Source organism: Micropterus salmoides, unplaced genomic scaffold (assembly GCF_014851395.1).
Source record: "Micropterus salmoides isolate LMB-PRFRI ecotype aquatic unplaced genomic scaffold, ASM1485139v1 Ms_hic_scaffold_3653, whole genome shotgun sequence".
NCBI lineage: Eukaryota > Metazoa > Chordata > Actinopteri > Centrarchiformes > Centrarchidae > Micropterus > Micropterus salmoides.
Window position 1 is genome coordinate 1 of NW_024042988.1, and position 20612 is coordinate 20612.

Sequence of the window (20612 nt, forward strand, 5' to 3'; positions counted from 1 at the left end):
CTCTGGCTTCTGGAACTTACACACCAGACCTGGACACTCCAGCTCCGACCGGTTCATCCCATAGATAGAGAGTATCACTCCCCAAAGCCATACCTGAAAGCAGACATTTTGACAAAACCTCATAAACCCAGGCTTTTTTAATTTTGATTTAATGGGAATCATTTCAGATAAGAGGAAGCCTGACTGATGGCCAAAACACATTTATCAGAAGTCTAAAGGTAGTGGTTGAACTAGAAATGTGAGCTGCATAAAGTAGCTGACAGTACCTGACATAGGAAACAAAGAGCTCCACTGTAGGTATTTGGGAATGGTGTCAAAATGACAAAGAAGCCGAGAAGAGAAGCACAGGTATGGCTGTGACTGGACCCACAAAAGTAGCCACCTGTGGAACAAATGAATAGTATTTAATTTTAAAAAACTGGCTCAGTGAAATATCTTGTAAGCAGATACTAAAAAGAGTACTGCATCCAATTTAGCATTGCACTTTTTTAACATTGTTGACAAGCAGTTTAAGAAAAAGGGGCAAAATCGATGCAGTAGAGCTCAAGATATCGTCATTTTTATTTCATGCATTCTTCTTCATGGTGCTTAATTAGTCACAGCGCAACTCGACTACTGACAGTCCAGCCAGAGATTAGGGTGCTAGAAGCTGTTAATGTACCCTTGAGCCTCAAGCGGAAATGAAGAGCAAGCTCCAGAGGTCTGGTAACCTCACTTCTTCTAATTCCACACAGTGTTGGGCAAGTTACTTGAAAACTGTAATCAATTAATCATTACACATTACTTATTGAAGAAATAACTACATTATTTTACTAATTAGTCAGGAGCAATAGTAATGTGTTACATTACTCCTTCTCCTCTTTTGGTAGAGGCTAACTGCCTCTTCCACCTCAAGCTGTGCCAAGCTAGCATGTTCCAGACCAGTCTGTCCTCTAACCACACAAAGAAACACAATTGATATCAACCCTCCATCCAATCCAGAAAGCTAACGAGCTGACCTCAAGTGGCAAAGTAACAGAGCATTACTGGGAGCAGTAGTATCTGTAATGTAATTACTGAATTTCAAATTGTAATCCCTCGTTAAGTAATGCGTTAATGCCCAACACTGCACCACATCCCCAGATGTTTTTAATTTTTAAACTTCAAGCTTGCTATAGAGACACAAAACAGTTTATAAAAATGTTCACATACGCAGTAGTACTCCCCAATACCTGTAAACAGACTTCAGTGCAGTTCCCCTTTAAAGATCCCCTCCAGACATGTTTTAAGCCATGTGGAAATACTCTGCTTTGAATAATAATTTGTGTCAAACTCTGCACATAGATCATTCTGCACAATGAAGTTCAAACATCCAAGCGAACTAACAAAAAGAAAAACAATTTTTTTAGAGGAGGGGGACTTTAAGGTATGCAGGTTTTCCTACCTGCAGAGATGGATGCAGCCCCTATAAGCAGACCCAGGGATTGGGCCACCAGTGCTGTGGATGTGGACAAGGCCATAAAGAGCAGGTAGCGAGTCGCTTCTGGAGGCTGTTCAGTCATCCAGTACACTATACTACAGTACAAGATTGGACAAAGCACCTGTAAAAGAAATTTTAGTGTTGCTAATTTGAAATAAACTAAATGCATATCTAAACCATTGTCTGTTCAATAATTTGAACATTACCTGGAATGGTACATCAGCCATAGTTTTGGCTAAGTAATAGGCTTTCAGGCTGTACCAGTAGTTGAGATATTCCCGTATAACACAGCCATCTCCAGAGGAACTGTGGGACAATAGCAGGGTTAAAAGACTGAAAAACCACATGGCAAATCAGTGATTCCAATCTCTTGCTAGACTTAGCATCTTACAGGTTAGGACGGTGGGCATCAGGGCAGCAAACATGAGGAATAACATGGAGAAAAAGAGGAAGCCAGTGTTGTTGAAGACCTTGCTGGCATCATTTCCAATTTTGAGATAAAGCAGGCCAATCAGCACTCCAATACACAGATGGGACATCACTCTGAGGTGGGTCAGCACCTTTAAAGCCACAAACATCAACACAACTCAAATGCCCATAATTAACACCAATAATCAAAGTAAAGCTGTTTCACACAATAGAATCTGGTTAGTTATAAAGTGAGTTTGAGCAGGAATAGTTCAACAAGAGAACAATTTTTACCGTGTCCCTGCATATTGTAATAAAGGTTCTTTTGAAGAGGATGCAGAACTGTGTGAATGAACTGGTGGCAAAGCTATGTTTCTCAAGAGTTCCTGTGTCCTGTGGAGAAAAGACAATGAGAACAAGGAGTTAGTTATGTAATACAAGACAACCATTAAGAACAAGGAGATACCATACCTACAGTATGTCATATTGCAAATAAATCTTTAATGGGCCTGTTTGTTTGATTAGAAGGTAATCAAACTTGTGAATTTATTTAATATAGTAAGAATATGCCTTATCATTCAAATTGTCTCTGACTGATGGTGATTCTCCTAACAATGGTATAATTTCAGTTTAAACATTTTGTGCCTCAATGAATTAAAACCTCCAAACAAATGCACACTGTGTCTGCTAGGTGATAAATGTTGGCAGATATTTTGTATGGAAGTGGAAGGTCACATAATATCTTAAATCATGAAATCAAATAAGAGGAAAGTTAAGAGGCAATAGCTGAAAAATGAAGATATGGACATAAGAATAGAAAACTTCACAATCTCTGGTAAAGATTACTGGCTGATGCCTACACAGAAAAATAAATGGCAACAGAGAAAATCAATAAACCGATAAAATGTTTAAAGGAGTAGAAGGGCAAAACTGCACAATGTAGGAGTAATGGCATAACAAAGAGCTCTGGGTGGTTTTCATTTACAGTTTCAGCATTTAGCTGATGCTCTTATCAGAAGCGACTTATGAGGCTGAGAAAGAAACAGTGAGAGGAAGCTGAGAGAGTCTGAGTAGACAGATTGATGGAGTGGAGAAGAGGAAAAGTTTGGAGGAAAATAAGAAATAATGTGTACATGGAAGGGTAACACGGAATTTATCAACGTATAACAATTCACTGGGTGTTACAATTTGGGGTTCTTTTATTGGCTTTACTTATTTGAATCTCAAAAATGAAGTTATTAGAGTACTTTTGAAAAATGACACAACCAACATTTATACTTTATTATAATTTGTTTAATAAGGAGAACATTTATTATTGCTATCACACTGTGGCTTTGTAGATTTGAAATATGAGCCTTGTTTTTAATGTGAGTAGATCGCTTTTTACACTTCTAACAGAGTGAATGGCTTGTGACTAATTTGATTGGCTGTTTTATCTATATGCATATGTGTTTGTATTTATTGTGCTTTTATTGTGATGTTTGGTTTTGATACAGCAAATCCCCTGAGTCCAAGACAATTGTCTCCTATGGGAGACAATAATGTAACTGTAAACTTAATCCATCAGAAACCACTGAAGGAAATGGAGGAAATCTGACGCAGACATGTTCTGTGAATGTAGAGCTTTTTCATTATTGTATGAGGCTTTATGACGTCTGTAAATATGAGACATATAGACAGTGGTGCTGGGTGAGGGGGCTGGTATCACTCACACTGTGACATTGAGAGGGACAAGAAGTCACTTTTGTCTCTGGAGTTCTTCTTGCCCTCCTCGGAGCACAGTCCACCTTGGACAGCTTCAAACAGCACTGGATTCAGATCCCCATACTCCCTGACGCCACCTCAATGACTGTGGACAGAGAGGACAAGCTAGTAAGAACAAAAACACTGACAAACATATACATTCACTTGTACCAAATGAGTTACTTGACTTACTGAAATCAGCAGGATTGTGATACGTTGGGCAGTGGAGACCCAGGTTCTTCAGATATGGGATGAGGTAGGGGACTGTGCCCTTGTATATGCACTGACCCTGACTGAGGATGTACAGCTGGTGGAGGAACACATGTACAGAGTAATCAACATACTTTCCAACACACTCACTCTCTGAATAATATATGAACTGACAAAACAACAGGCCTGGGTATCGACTGCAGCGGCATAAAATGAATCATGCTAACCCATAGTACCCTGGCCTGAGCAGCAGCTAATGGAAGGTTAGACGTGTCCAGCAATACAAGCAGCACTCAAGTTACCTTATCAAACATCTCAAAGAGCTTGGCACTGGGCTGATGAATGGTGCAGATAATTGTCCGTCCTCCCTGAGCCAGAGACTTCATGAGGGAAACTACCTGAAAGCAGGATGCGCTGTCCAGACCACTGGGATGGGACACAAGACAGAAAACCAGTGAGACAGATGCACTGTTTAATCTGGATTATACAGAGTGAAACTAGATCGGTAATATCCAACCTGGTGGGCTCATCAAAGAACATGACAGGAGGATTGTTGACCAGCTCGAGTGCAATAGCCAGTCTTTTACGCTGGCCCCCAGAGAGGGAATTGGTACGTGTCTGAGCACAGTCCAGAAGACCGAGAGCAGTAAGGATCTCATGCACCTTAGACACAAACAGAGACAAATGTGGGTACATGAAGACGCACAAGAAGGCAATATCAGAAGTATATGTGACCTATCTGCATATTTTGTGATGCAGAACACTTTGGCCCTGGTGCAGACAAGATGGTGGACATCAACCACAATTGTGATCCATATACAGGAAGTCACATGACATCAGCAGGTGTCTGTTTTTCCCTTTTGTCTGTTTTCTTCATGACTGTAAGTGGAGTGATGGAGGCTACATTTGAAACGTATTAGATGAAACTATGTTTTAAAACTTTCATTTTGTTAATTTCTGTAGCTCAAACTGAAAAAGGCTCCTGTGTGAAAATGTAGCGTAAATTATTTGGAAAACTCTTGGTCATGATGTCACATGACTTCTTGTATACGGATGACTTTTGTGGTTGTCTGCCATCTTATCTGTAGCCAGCTTCTCTTGAAGAAAGTAGGAGGTAATTTTTTTAATCTATAAAATTTTATCTACAAAAAAATAACCAGATGGAATCCAGCAAATTGAGTGAAAAAGCACACAATTAATACAATCAAAGGATAACTACTTTGGTATAAATAGCATTGAAATCTTTGAGGTAATACACATTTCTATTGTCTTGCCTATCCCTAGCTGAGAAATAATTATGTACATGAAATTATAATCAACACATTAAGACTTACAAGTTCTTTTTTGATCTGCGTGCTCTCATTCAGTTTCAGATTGGCAGAAACCTGAAAGACAAACAGAAGTCAGCACATTATTATCCAACATTACTATTTAATGAGTTGTTGAGTTTTCCTTTTGCTTTAGATGACCTCACCATCATGGCCTCCCTCACAGTGAGGTGTGGCAGCAGCATGTCATCCTGCATGATGTCAGGACATCTTCCGGAAGGACCTCAGGTCCCTCGGTCGACCATTAACCAGGATCTGGCCCTTCATGCCCGTCTCCCTGTTTCCCAGCAGAAAACAAAATATTTTCTGCCATTTTCTAAGGACTAAATGATAACAAAAGTATTATCTGACAGATAGCCTACGTAAGAGAACATAAGCTGTTTGAAATCTACACAAATCCACTACAATTCCACACTCACCTGTAACCCGCCAGAATATTCATCAGAGTGGATTTCCCGGCTCCAGAGGGCCCCATGATGCCAATCAGCTCTTTGCTGTTGAATCTTCCAGACAGACACTTGAGGAGAGCTTTGTAACCTGACGAAGAGGGGGAAAAGCTGTATTGTGTATTGTTGTAACTGGTCTGACTCTAAAATTGTTTTCATTAATCATTCTCAGACATTTTACTGCAAAGATACATATGTACTTTTTATGCTACATATCAGAAGATCTAAAACAACGAGCTTTCAATTAATTCACTATATTTATTATTACAGCCCATTTACACGACTCACATTTAGGTTACATTACTATATTTCTAAAGGGTATTTTGAATATTCACCATTAGTACATTACTGGTACATTCAGTACTACAGTATTAGTACATTCAGTTACAGTAATCTTTCATTTTCATGGCACCAAGCAAAAAAAAAAACTGTAATAAGCAAGCGGGTAAAGAGGAACAAATATAAAATAGGAACAGTGTAAAAGTGTGGTTTTAAGAGAAATTTGCAAGATTCAGCACAAGAGCCATGGAAAATTTCGAAGTTAATTTGACTGATGCTTGTCTGACAAAAGATGGTTAAATGTAAGCTTAAAAGCTGTTCCTGAGTGTATGTTGTAACACCCTCACACAATACAAGGGAGAACAGGTCAATTGAGTGATTAAATTATATTTTTAGCTTATTTATACACTGTGTATTTCCACAGTGTGCTCATCTGGAAAATGAATTGTAGAAAAAAAGTGATAGGGACTGATGTGTGCTCTTAACTTGAATAACAACGGAACATTTCTGCTGACAAAAAGTAAACATTTGACAAAATAAGTTTACATTCTGTATTTCCGTTTGCCTTAACCCTGTGGTCATTTAATCATGTTCCATCTGCTTGGTCATATGTAAGCCTGCTCATCTTAATAACACTTTATAACTTTACTTAAACTTATAACTTTATAAACTCCTGACAGTGAGAAAGTGAACCAGGTAGAACAGCAGTTCTAGCAAGCTAATAAAAAAACATACTGGAAATGCTGGAAATGGGAAGTGTGTAAGCTGTTATCAGTGTCTGGGGAAAAGAAAGAATTTAAGTTGGTGAAGTTGGCTGTGAAGAACAAAAAAGTAAAAACCAGAAGGTTTCACAGCATTTTAGGAGAGCTGGGCATCAGGTGAGCAGCAAAAGAGTACTGTGAAAAAAATCACAAAAGACAAAAAAATCAAGATTACAGACAGATTTGGGATCATGACGCTCTCAGTAGCGCCAACAGAAAAACCACAGGCATTACTTCCCTGCATGGGCAAATGAAGATGGCTCAAGTTTCTTCATGACGCATTTTCTAATCTTTGTGGTGCTTGACACACAGTGGAAACAGTAAAACAATACATTTCAGAACTGACATATATTCTGAAATCTTCCAGATATGGAAAGTTAAGTATCCCGCCGTTTTTGTCATCCCTGTCTCCCTCACCTCACCCATTTTCCCGCTGTCTGTAGGGATGCTTCTTCCTGTCTCAAGCTGTGTAATTATGGTCTCAGCAGATCTACCAGCCCCCTTAAACCCTCACATGAGTAAAGTAGCCTAATGGTAGCACCCCCTCCTCCCTCACAGTGTTATTACATCAGACAGCCTCCACTCAGACAGCAAAGCAGCCTGCTGTCAGTGAAGCGGCCTTTCTCTGGCATGTGGTGCATACTGATGATCTAACCCAGTGCTGTAGGTCGCACATAATAATGGCCTTATCTGTGCGAGGCTGCAGGCGCATCCTGATCACCCAGTCTCATGAGAGCCACAGAGGACGTAGATCGCCTCATCATCCACTCCTGACACCACAAAGACACACAGACTTAACAGCCTGTGACAGTACTGACTCAGAGATTCCAGTCTGCTCTCATAGGTAATTTTGCAGTAATTGTTAGAGAAATTATTATGAGTCATAGAGATTGGGGTCATCACATGCCTCAAATTGGAGCCCATGACACAAATGACAACAAAATTCTCACACCAGGAAAATAGTCTTTCCATAAACCTTTACTACAATGTCATCTAAATTCTTAAAGGAGTTGTGTTGAGCAATGAGCATGAACAGCATGAATGCCTGTTCCACATTTGGATATTCTGTGTTTATCTTGTGTGATTAACTATGTGCTAATATATACAGACAGGCAGTGGTCACTCTGTTGGATAAAACATTTATTATATTATTTTATACAACTCCACCACTTTACAGCACTCCACCACGTTAGAATTTTACTGACGGATGTTACTGAAGTGCAATGAGATATACTCTTTTTTTATTCCACACATTTTTCTTGCTTGTCAAAACTGCTGCCTACATTACCCAGAATACAACTCGGATGCCATCACTTTCAGATATTCAGGTGTGTAGATGCGAGTAGTGGCCAAGCTTCAAGCAGAGATGAGGAGTGGGCTTGAGAGGTTTGATAAGTGCACTTCCTTCTAACTCCACACCCCCAGATATGTTTCATTTTCAAAATTGTGGTCTTCAGCCTCAACTCATGCTGACTCTAATGACGTCACTTGAGGCAATGTATCAGGCTTCAGGCAGCTCCCTTTGATCATTTCCTAATGGTCTACCCCGTCACATCAGGACATTTAGTAGATAACATATTCAGACTGCATAAACTGCCACCATGATTCACATATGACAAATACATTATGCATCGCTTTGACTTCAGTTTTACCCTTGTCCTAGACCATATAGTCTACAATAAAACAGGATAAATAAGCAAATACAAGAGTGCTACACATTGAATATCTTTTGAAATCAAATTAAACCTAATCATATAATTTCACAACTGTTCAGCAAGAGAATGACATCACAGTCATACATTTGAGTTAAGATGTGCATGGTGATGCATTTTAAAAGGAGCACAGCCTCAGCAGCACACTGCACGTTAGATAAAAGATGGGATTCTATCTGTAAGGTGACCACACTCCTCTTCCCCCTAAGAAACTCCGAGCATTTTTGCAGGTGCAGAGTTGCAGTTGCAGTAAATAACAAAATGCAGAGCTGAAATCATCTAGAGGCAGGTAAACATTTTCCTGCTCTCCCTCCCTCTTCCTGTCCTTCCACTTTCAGAGCTGGGATAGTGTTTTCACCAGTTAGGAGAATACCTCTATAGGAGGAGAACACCCTCAACATGAAAGCAGGTCACAGCACTCTCATCGTATCAGGGATAAATGGCCAAGAAGAGCCTACGATAAGAAATGCAGACGTGGTGCAGTTCATACATCACCTAACCTTTCTGAACCCTTTTACAATAAAATAAACTCTAAATTTACTGTAGTATCTTCCTCTGGTGATTCTCTTCCTGTTCGTCATTTTAAGGAATGACTCATAGTATGACAGTGACTCAAAGCTAAAACACATTAAATTACAAATGACATCAAGGTGTTCATGCTTTTTCCCGTCTTTACTGTTTACCCGCTTTATAAATGTATATAATTCAGCAGAAACGACATAAAATAATGTGTTTATAATGATGGGTTTTTTTTACACAGAGAAATAATCTACAAAGGCACACAGCAGAACAACAGCCTTAAGCTCCGTGTGATTACACCTGTTTTACAGCTTTGATCAGGCAGACTGCAGAGAATCAGCTCTGAGCTTAGCTTGTTAAATGAGACACAAACACCGACAAGCCCCTCAGAATGAACTACAGCACATGTCAAATGTAAGTAACACACTGGTTAAATGTGACTTGTTATTTTATGTGAGTGGCAGGGGTAATTGGAGAGGCAGAAGGGGGTCATGAAGAGCAGGACGAATATGATGGGAGGTTCAGTGAGATGGGAAGGAGAGTAAAATGGCAGACTAGCCTCTTTATGAAAGGCACCGCTTAATTAGTAAAAGCTGAGACACTTCCTGTTCACACATCCTCAGCCTGATGAGCCAAGGCAGGCACCCTGAAGAGACAGCACAAACAAAAGCAGAAACCACAGGTTGATTCTGATTAGACTACCAAAGGAAAACATGTCCATCAGCGCACAAACAAAAGCTTATTTGTTGGCCACTGCTCAGGAGTCCCTCGCTGTTCCTCACCCTGCCATGATCCTCCTCGTGAATACTCTCCATACATTGAGGTTTCACAACGGAACAGCAAACATTCCTCTGCAAGGCTTTTGTAATGCACATCAATATTAAACAAGACTTAAAATAACACAAGGCTACCTGCAATGCATCATGTAGGGCCACTCCTAAGGATGTGGAGAATGTAAATAAAGGATTCCTCTGAAGTCCCCCATCCCCACCCTGCTAAATTTACTGAACATAACAAGAGCCGCTACACACAACAGTTTGCAACGGGTGGTTTTAGTTGACAAGCAGAAATGACCAAAGGCTGGAGGCTCACCATTAATAAGGGAGTTTAAATGCTGTTATATTATATTTAATGAGCAAATCAATTGTGGGCCTCACTCACTGCCATCACCTATCGGCAGACAACACAGGGAAAACAGAAGAAAGCAGTGCCGACCTGCAAGTGTAAATTATTTACTATGTCTAAACTCTGCTGAGCGCAGCAAAGCTAACAGGCACACTGCCTGCTACAACATGGTAGAAGTCCGCAAGTGTGTGTGTGTGTGAGGACAGGGCTGGGCTACACCTCTCAGAACAATAGAGCAAGCCATGAGAGACAGACTAACACTGAGAAAAATTTTTCCCTAAATGTCACAAAAGCTTTTAAATGCCTCCCTTGAAATTTCTGCCCTCCAGATATTGATCATCATGGGTGGTGCTCGCTTGCTCATCCGTCATGGTTACTATGTGAACTAGGCTTGCAGTACCTCTCCTCCTCCACCAGGGACCCTCCCGGATGGTGTGCGACAGCTCATTGAACTCCAGGTCCACAGCAGAGCGGCGTGGGAGGTGGGAGAAGCGCTGAGCGTCAGTGATGTGGTTCTCCACTTTCTTTAAGTGGGTGAGCAGTGCTGCCTCCTGAGGCGCTCCGCCGGGTAGTTTGGTCTCCTCCATGGGGATGCTGACCGAACCCTGCTCCAGTGTCCTCTCCGCCATGCTAAAAGGGTTGCAAAGGAGGATAGGCATGTAAGCCATTGTGCAAGAAACATAAAAAAATTTCATGGACTGATAAGCCTCCATACAAAAATCTGTTGCCTCAGCAGCTGTGTGAATACAAAACTGTGTTGTAGCAGTGCTTTTAGGATGACTGCAGACATCATCTTAAAACTAGGTGCTGGACATGATCTAATTACACTTCATTCTGTGGGCTAGTTGGGGGGAATGAGATCCTGAGTGTGAGGAGTCGGGATCTGGTTTCAGCCCTGCAGCAGGCACACTTATACTGCTGATTCACACACATTTCCTCCTACACTGGAGTGTCTAAACATGTAGTGGCTGCTGATCCATTGGCTTTCCAATAATCTGAAACTGAAACAACAACATATTGTTTCTCTAATACACTTAAGATCGTGTTACTATTTCATTAATCAGGTTACTAGTCAATAGTTATATAACAAGCCCTACACTAACAAATTGTGTGCATGATTCAAGTTTTCAAAAGTTAATCAAGTGGTCTCCTTTAGATTAGCAGTCTAGTGGTAACTAAAGAGCCATGTAATGATCAGTTTAAAGTTTATGGATGGTCATGTTGAAACTAATGAGATATGTCTTTCATTGTAAATAGTTGCTTGAAGCAGTTTAGGGATTATTAAAAGAACACAGCTAACATACAAAATAGCCATATTCTACACAAATAGTTAGGAAACAGCTGAAAAAGGCCAATTTTATGAATGAAAACCAGTAACTGACATAAAAACACGGTATACAAACATCCACTACTATCCATGACCTGCTGTATGTATAAAATATCCTCATGTGAAGAGGTGAAGAAAAGAACAGTGAAGAAAATTGACCATGACTTCTATTGACCACCCTGTCATTAGTGAATTCCCATTACCAGACTGCATATAAGCTCTGTAAAATGCTGACATGCTTTAATGGCCTCTCAGTCAGATACTGAAGGCCTCCATGTCATGTGCAGATCCAAACCCAGGACACGTGAGCTCACACAGCCTTAGTAAAAGTCTCCTGAAGGGATGAAATATGGTTATTTAATGCATCTATACATCCTTGGAGTGTTGTGGTGATTCTGTGCTCTGCAATGACCTGTCAGTGATGAGGGATGCTCCCAGTTCTTCAAAAAGCACCTGTTAACAACAAAATGATAAAAACACCAGACACTATTCAGGCTGGGAAACGACAGAGCAGTGGGGGGAAGTGATTTAATAGTCATAAATGAGCCTGTTCTGAGGACATAGCCTACAGTAACTGTGGCTTTACCAGTCCCTCCTACCTCGTGTTGCATTGCACAAGCACACTCAAACACGCACATATCCACGCATGCATTGCACATACTTATTATTGTATGTTGAAATGACCAGGTGAGCAGCTCAGCCCTGGTTCTTCTCTCTGGATGAGAGCAACAGTGCTCAGTTGATCCTTTCAGACAAAGCAGCACAATTCCTCATGAGAAGGTCCGCCAAACAGTCCCAGCTATAAAAAACAAAAAACAAAACACACACACCAAACAAAACAAGATGCTCACTGTGCGCCACAGTCCAGGAAAAATCCGGATCGTTTGAGGGTCACTGATTGACGGAGCTGTGTTCTCCTTATCAATAGCTCTCGGGGTGCGGCGCACATCGTCCCGCATCCACTACAGCAACTCCTAAGATTAAAATCATGCCCGGCCTCAAACTATGACTGCATCCCAGAGAATCGTCAGGGGAACAAGATGCCTGTCATGCTTTAGGATGCCTTAGGATTATTCCTTTGATCGAATCCATCCGCCCGGAACTCATATCGAAATGCTCACACACATCCTCAGCAGTGGTATTGATGACAATCTTCGGTCCCCGACATCTGGAATGAATAAAAAACAGCCAGAACCGTGCTGCAGATGCTTCTGCAGCAACAGCAGCAGTATCAGCAGCAGTATCAGCAGCAGCAGCTCGATATGGCAGCCGCCGTTATCCTCTCACCGGTTAGTGCGTCTGTGTGGTAGGCTACGCACGCCGGTCTGGGATACAGGGCGTTGCTGGCAGGATGCTACTGGAGAAACAAAAAATACTCCTTTGGTTTTAATTGTTTCCTCTTAATCCTCATTCTGGCCTCAGGCTTTAAAATAAATAAAGTCTCACAGAAAAAAAGTAGCCTAAACATAGAATGTTTTGTAAAGACACTATGTGCACAGTATAATAGTAAATAATAGATACATTTAAAATTTATGTAAAGGCATTTTAAGGATATTGTTGTGACTTAAGGCTGGAGCTCTGACCTAAAAGTTGGAATTACTTCACAGTTAATTACATTTATTCAGATCAGATTGACTGCCACAGCCCTTTTCATTAAATTAGTCTCCCATGTGCCAATTTAAACCTTTTAAGTATTTAATTTTCTATTCTGAGGCGACTTTGGGCTGTTGTCTCTGGGGAAATGACAGAAATGGGAATAACACAATGAAATTAGGCTAAAACGCCACTGTGAATACGAGCTTTTTAAATTTCAAGTCTTGCCACATAACACTGATGCAGATATTGATTTTGGGCTCCATCACTGTCAGTGCACTGCTGTCGACAGTCTGTGTAAACATGTGGCAGGTTTCAGTGAGATTTTAGGCCCGCTGTCTCTTTAACGGCCGCACCTGCGCAGCTGCCTGGTGCTGATGCTGCAGTGCCCGGGTTATTTTCGGTAAAACAGCCGGGGTTACTCGCGTTCAAGCGGGCCCTACATGCCTTACATCACCCCTGAGAGGAAATCAAAAGCATTTTTAGCCAATCGCACCTGCCTAATCAGACCAATTTAAAACGAGCTCTCGCTTCGCTACACGAGTAGTTTCAACACAGCAACCTTTCTCTCTTTCTGTGTGATTTGCATCCTTATAGATGCTAATATTAGCCTACTATCAACAAGAGCCATATTCTTAGACACAGCCACTGTTACAAACCTTAATCCATTAAACTGATTGCAAGTCTTAGAGATTATATGAATATGTAAATCACCACAGGCTTGCACTGTGTTACAGCCAGATTTTTCTTTTTCCTTGGTATAACTTTAGCATTTGTCTGAAGGAGTTACAAAACAAATATGAGTGCTTTCTTTTTAGGCTCCAGTAAATGTTTTGCATGGCCTGTTTTGTACATTTAAGCATGATAAATAAGACTGCTATGGGAACAGTGAGGTGCTACTTCAATCTATTTGTCTACTTCAAAGGCCAGATCATGATTGCCTAATGTAATATTTACCTTGAGGAAAGAGACATGACCTTTCATCCTATTCTCTGTAGAAAAGGTTTAAGATTGCATACATAATTCTACAATAAACAACCATTCTCAGTCATGCCTTTTGAGAAACCACAGGGCAGATCATTAATCAACTATATGATCAAGTCACTTCAGAGATAACAGTATTTCTCTATTCATAAACCATTAACAGCGACTGACTGCCACATATGGGAGATAAGAGCAAAGACTTTTGTGTTTAGTTGCAGTCAGTGATTTCAACCCAACGAAGACCTCTTTGCAAAGTTACATGGTGACTGCAGGTGAAGGTATTGAGTACTGAGCTGTGCTGTTTATTAGTCATCTGAGGGAGAAGATCATCTGACAAGAATAACCCTCACATCCATGGATGAATATATAAGAACATATAAAACTACAAAAATAATAATAATCTTTTTTGTAGAGCACTTTTCAAAAACAAGTTACAAAGTGCTTTAACAAGTGTAAAGACAATAATACCCAAGAGACAATAATACAAAAACAATACAAGATAAAAGCATGAAAACATTAAAAAAGACTAAAATACACGTTTGATAAATATAAAATTAGTAAAATAGAATAAAATAAAAGGGATAAAATAAAGTCAAATAAGATCGTGAAAGGCTCTCCTATAAAAGTATGTTTTAAGAAGGGACTTAAAAGAGTTCACTGACTCAGCCGACCTGATTTCCTCGGGCAGGCTGTTCCAGAGCCTCGGGGCCCTGACTGCAAACGCTCTGTCCCCTTTAGTTTTCAGTCGAGACTCTGGAACAGACAACAGACCTCTGCCCGAGGATCTCAAGGTACGTGCTGGTGCATATGGGACTAAAAGTTCAGAAATATAACAAGGTGAGAGGCCATGAAGAGCTTTAAAAGTGATAAATAGAATTTTAAAGTCAATTCTAAAACATACTGGGAGCCAGTGTAATGAAGTTAAAACAGGAGTAATGTGGTCATATTTCTTTGTTCTGGTTAAAAGCCTGGCAGCTGAGTTCTGGACAGTCTGGAGTCGATCAATAGATTTTTGGGTTAAATAGTTGAAAAGGCTGTTGCAATAATCCAGGTGTGATGAGATGAAGGCGTGTAAAATGGTCTCGGTGTCCTTAAAAGTTAACATAGATTACGAATTTTTGCTATATTTCTAAGTTGATAAAAACATGATTGAACAAGCTTTGTGGTGTGCTGCTCGAAATTTAAATTACTATCAAACCAAACACCAAGGTTCTTTGCCACAGGATTAATGTGATTTACTAGGGAACCAGCAGATGGCAGTATTTGATTTGCCATCTGCTGGGACCCAATGACCAGGATTTCTGTTTTGTCAGAGTTCAGCTGGAGGAAATTATTTGACATCCATTTTTTAACTTCACAAAGGCAGTTGTTAAGTGAACTCAGCATTCCAGGGTCTGTGGATCTGACGGGCAAGTATATTTGTGTGTCATCAGCATAAATATGAAAAGAAATGCCATGTTTATGGATAATATGTCCAAGGGGAAGCAGATACAAGGAAAACAAAATGGGTCCTAAGACCGACCCCTGAGGCACACCATATTTAACTGGACAGAATGAGGAGACATAGTTGTTTACAGACACGCAAAACTTCCTATTTGACAGGTAGGATGAAAACCATTCTAGGGCAGTACCAGAGATCCCCACCCAGTGCCTCAGTCTGTCTAACATGATGTTGTGATCAATGGTGTCAAAAGCAGCACTAAGGTTCAGGAGTACCAGGACTGAGCACATACCTTCATCAGCAGACATTAAAAGGTCATTGGTGACTTTAAGCAGGGCAGTCTCAGTGCTGTGGTACTTCCTGAAACCAGACTAAAACTTTTCAAATATTTTGTTATTTTCCAGTACAGTGAGCAGCTGTTTGGACACAATTCTTTCTAGAATCTTTGCAATAAAAGGCAGTTTTGAAATTGGTCTAAAATTATGTGGGAGGGAGGGATCTAAACCAGGTTTCTTTAAAAGTGGGTTCACGCAAGCCGTTTTAAAATAATCAGGGACACAACCAGTAGATAGGGAGCTGTTGAAAACAGAGATCAAATGGGGCCCAACAGAATCTATTACTTTCAGTAAAAACTTTGTAGGTATTACATCAAGTGGGCTGGAGGACACTCTCATTTGTGATACTGTTTTTAAAAGCTCAGACAAGTCGATGGGATAAAACTGGTGAAAACTCTCTTGTTGCTGGCGAGGAACCTCTGAGTAAGAGGCCGCGGGGGTAATAGAGGCTCTGATTTACACCACCTTATTGGTAAAATAAGATAAAAACAATTCACAGTCATCATTACTTCCAGCTGAGGCACAACCTTAAATGACTCACTTTGTGTGTGTGTATCATGCAAAGCGTCACTATAACTGAATACAACATGCGTGCAGGTCCAGACTCTTCCTTTAAGACTGTCTGTGGAGAATGACCTGTCTAGCATGACTCTTAAGTCCTATTCCAGCTCTGTGGTGGAGGGAGGTGTGCTGCTGGGTGCTCTGAGGACACTGCAGGAAACTTAAAGTAAGACCACGCATGGCATCCCCTTTAATAGCATTAACATCATCCTTTGTTTTCAAAGGTGGCTCAGCTGTTTCTCCTACATACTGAAGCTGATGATGACCCACTTCTGCTCGTGAAGGACCTCCTGCAGAAAGATGCCCTGACTCTGTGTGTTGCCAGGTTCACGGTGAAGGAGGACCCAGACTTTGGCGTGTGGATGGAGAGTGTGAATGGAGTAGCTGGAAATGAGCGTGAGCAGACGTACTGGGAGATCCTGTCGGAAAGCCCTGGAGAGTACAGAAGGCTGGGTGTTGTTGAGTATCCTCCCCAGAGTTTCAATACAGCTTATCTGAGGAAGACTTAATGAGCTGTAATAAGGCAGGACTCAGTAGAATTAGTTGTTAGCTTTCACTTATTGCCTCACAAAATCACTCACTAGTGATGTGCTATACCACTTAATTCCTATATGATCCAATACAAAGTAATACCCAGGCTGGTATTGCCGATACCAATACCGATACTTTTTACATATTTTATTTCTAGTTTAATGTGACCTCCCCCCTCCCATTTCTGTATTTATGAGGGAAATAAAGAGTAGGCTGTAGGCTTACCAATTCCAAATAATAGCTGTATAATAACTAGACATCAAACTACTGTCATATTCTTTAATTATAATAAAAATATCCTGCTCAGAACTGCCGCTTCATAACATCATCTTATTATTGTGACTTAATCTCAGATGTTTAGCGAAGTTTGCGGTGAAGCCAAAGTACTTCACTGTCTTTGCACACACAGCGGCTCACTTCAGGCAGAAGGAGAAGTAGTTCCTGTCAACCGAGTATAATTAGACCATCCTGGTAACAGTAAGATACTATGATGATAAAACACAAACTCACTCCAAATGACTGTGTTTAGATATTGATCCTTTTATATGAGTATCGATCCTAGAGCAGGAAACGTTGGTATCAGAAATATCGATACTTTTGCATCGATCCGCACATCACTATTACTCGCTCTGTCTTATATATTTGGTGTGATTACTGCTACACATGAGTAGGTGCTGCTACCACATACACAATTAAAGTGAATGATTTTGAGTCTGCTTCTTTGGTTTTTGGGGCAAAGAGGACATATTAATAGTTTCTCATTATTTTCTAATTGCTATTGCAGAATACCATGTCAACTGAGCACTGTGTTGCTCTCAGAATCTGTCAGTGTTCATGAACTAAAATGTCAGAGTTTCTGATCCAAACTCGGTGCATGTCCCTTTTCACAGGAATTGGCTGCTACAGACCTAAAGTGAATGAACATATCGTCCTCAGGCTCAGCACCTGGCCCCAACAGTGATGAAGGCGCATAAGCGTTTTGGCAGTAACTCTTTAGGATCAGATGTGGAAGAGAATCACATTTTTTATTTTTCATTTTTGTGTCTCCTGCCTAGTCTTGGATTATCAAATTCCTGTAAAGTGTTGCCAAATGTTGAGACCTGATGTGACAGAATAAAACCAAACAGCAAAGCTGGTGAGTATGTGCCTACTACCTAACTGGCTTATTATCAAAATATCAAACAAATAATCACATACTGACACTGGATGAAAAATAACATTTATTTACATTGTGTGAATGTTGGGCCAGCCTTGTGTCAAGTTAGTTATAATTAAAAATATGGAGCATTAGGAACTAATACAATAAATAGCCTAAATTGAAGATAGACAATATAAGAACATAAGAAGAATAAAGTGTACTGAGTGCAGGAAGGTTGAATAACACTGGAAAGTGTGCTACATACTGTTATGATTTGCATCATTTTTCAGCTTATGATAGCTGAAAATCTATTTAAGGAAACTGCATATTCAGACTTTGAATTTCTGTTTTCAGCTGTTAAAACTTCCAGAGATGTCTCACGCTGCCACTAATCCACAAGGTGATGGATAAAAAAAAATAAGCTTTGACCGAAAGCACAGAAAAAGAACTGGTGTTCTGTAGATTTATGCAACCTATCGAGATGTGCTACTTGGCAGTTCTTTGCATGCCTAATGGTTAGGGTTAGGGTTAGACATTAGCAATTTGCATTAAGGTAGCATCAGGTCTCACAGGGTCTCTGCAATGGAGATGAAGTGTATGGGTCAGCGTTTTATTCTTTTTATTCCTTTCAAATGCACCACACATTATTTCACATTTACAAAGTCCATCAGTGTAAAATGAAGTTTTTACATATTTTACAATTTTTCCAAATAAATAATTATTTTAAAAAAAAACATACACACTCTACTACTTAAGCAATTTGCTTATGAGCTCTACAACATGCTTTGTGTTAACTGGGACCCCTGAGCTCCCTGACCAAAGCTCCTCACTTTGTAACGAGATTAAGGTTTCATCTCCTTCCTGGACAGATGGACTGAGAGGAGGAGCGATAACGCAGAGACGCTAATCTGTGATATTCCTGGTAGGTGGAATCTGTGACATGAAATTATTGCACCAAGTAAGTTCTTTCACAACTTTTCCAATTTTTATTTGACCCAAGCCTGACACAGACTAAAATTCCCCTCACTCTGCTTTTCTGACTGTCACCACCTTTCATCACCTAGATTGACCGAATTTAGCAGTTCTGCTTTGCTTATAACTCACCACTGACTCAGACTGATTTTAACCTCAGTGGATTTGAGGCACTGATATCTTCTTGTCATAATGTAAAATCCTATATATAGAAACCAAGGACACACAGTTGGCTTCATTCTGCCAGAGAAAATAAATTAATGTCTGAAAACATCCAGCTTTTAGTCAATTGATTTGTCCACACAATTGCATGAAGGAGCAGAAACAGTGTGTGGCTCTGCGGTGCACAAGCTGTCTGTGTTTCCTCTTCATCTGAAGTCAACATCGTGCTTTCTCCATCTTTTAGACTTTAGATGCTAAAAATAACAAGACAAAGACGTTCTTTGCATGGAATCCCTCAAAGAAAGACAGCCAATTCATTTTTAAAGCAATAATTGACCACATTCAAGTGGATTTGCACTGAGAAACCATTGCAACATGCTCACATCAGTTCAACAAGTCCATCCTTTATGCTTGACATTGTGGAGGGGAAGTTACTCACCACATGATAAAGCACAGTCACAAATGCAAGGGACACACTGTGCAAAGAATCGCTTCCAGCCAGTCTCCTTCTTCTTGCAGTTGTCTATCCGGGTGCAGCCTTGTTTGGGTGGGCCAAAATAGTACTTAAATGTGCAGGTGGAGTTGCATGTCCCATTCAGTTCCCTCTCACTGATTTCAATGCGTCCCTGTGGACACATTCCTAAAAGACAGGTAGAGAGAAATCAAATAATGAGCTAAATGATTCAATAGGGATCATAAAATATTTGTCATTGAGGTCAGTGTTTGCTCACGGAGGCAGGTGGGTTTCGGGGTCCAGAGGCCATTAGGCTGGCAAGATCTGGTTGGATTTCCCACCAGCATGAAGCCAGAGCGACAGGCGTACCTCACCACAGAGCCCACCCACCAGTCGTTACCATACACCACTCCATTATAGTCCACATCTGGCTTCCCACAGTTCACTGTCACACAAAGCAAAGGTAATGCAAAGACAAAGCTGGACATGAAACTCCGTAACAGGTTGATCAGACAGAGGGGCTTTCGTTTTTCTGTGTTTAAAGAGTTTTAAATTACGTAAACAGACATTGCTGTGGTAGTCTTACCTCTGCACAGGGACTTGTAGCCGAGCCAGCAGCAGCTCGAGTCTCCACAGCGATCTCTCCTGAGCTCCTGGTGCCGCGCCTTACAGCCTCCTAAACAAAGGGGCGCTGACCCGGACCAATACATGTCGTCTATGAAGTCTGGCTGGGGAATCCATTCTGTCTCACCTACAGTACACCGGCATTTTATTAGCTTTTTCATACAATCACAATGATCCATATCATAAATAAAAATCCTCAAACTGGAAATATTTTTTCAGGCTTTAGGGAAAAGATTAAAAAACGTGTTGTTATTATGTAGGGATCCAGAAGAACTGTTCCCACAGTGCAGTTGGTGCTGTCCCATGAGACAAGAACATAATTGAAAAATAACATTATACTGGATTACAGGAGGTCTTACCACTACCTTCCACCTCTTCAATCCATTCAGGCAACTGAGAACGGGCTCTTTGGAAGGACCCAGACAACAACAGCAGCAGTAGCAGCAGATTTAACCTTGTGGTGCTCATCTTCTGAAGCAATCCGCTTCTATGAAAGATGT

At 40.6% G+C, this 20612-nt stretch overlaps 1 protein-coding gene and 1 pseudogene across 1 annotated transcript; both read right to left on the bottom strand.

Annotated features, from left to right (window-relative positions):
- Nucleotides 1-1423: 1423 nt before the first annotated feature.
- On the bottom strand, nt 1424-12112 carry LOC119884759 (annotated as a pseudogene).
- A 6499-nt stretch (nt 12113-18611) lies between these two features.
- Nucleotides 18612-20256, bottom strand: LOC119884760 (CUB and sushi domain-containing protein 1-like). The gene is made up of 4 exons (XM_038695082.1): nt 20075-20256; nt 19766-19933; nt 19474-19674; nt 18612-19288 (listed from the first exon to the last, which is right to left on the bottom strand). The coding sequence occupies exons 1-4, from the start codon at nt 20196-20198 to the stop codon at nt 19275-19277; spliced, it is 507 nt and encodes a 168-aa protein (XP_038551010.1). The 5' UTR covers nt 20199-20256; the 3' UTR covers nt 18612-19274.
- Nucleotides 20257-20612: the final 356 nt, after the last annotated feature.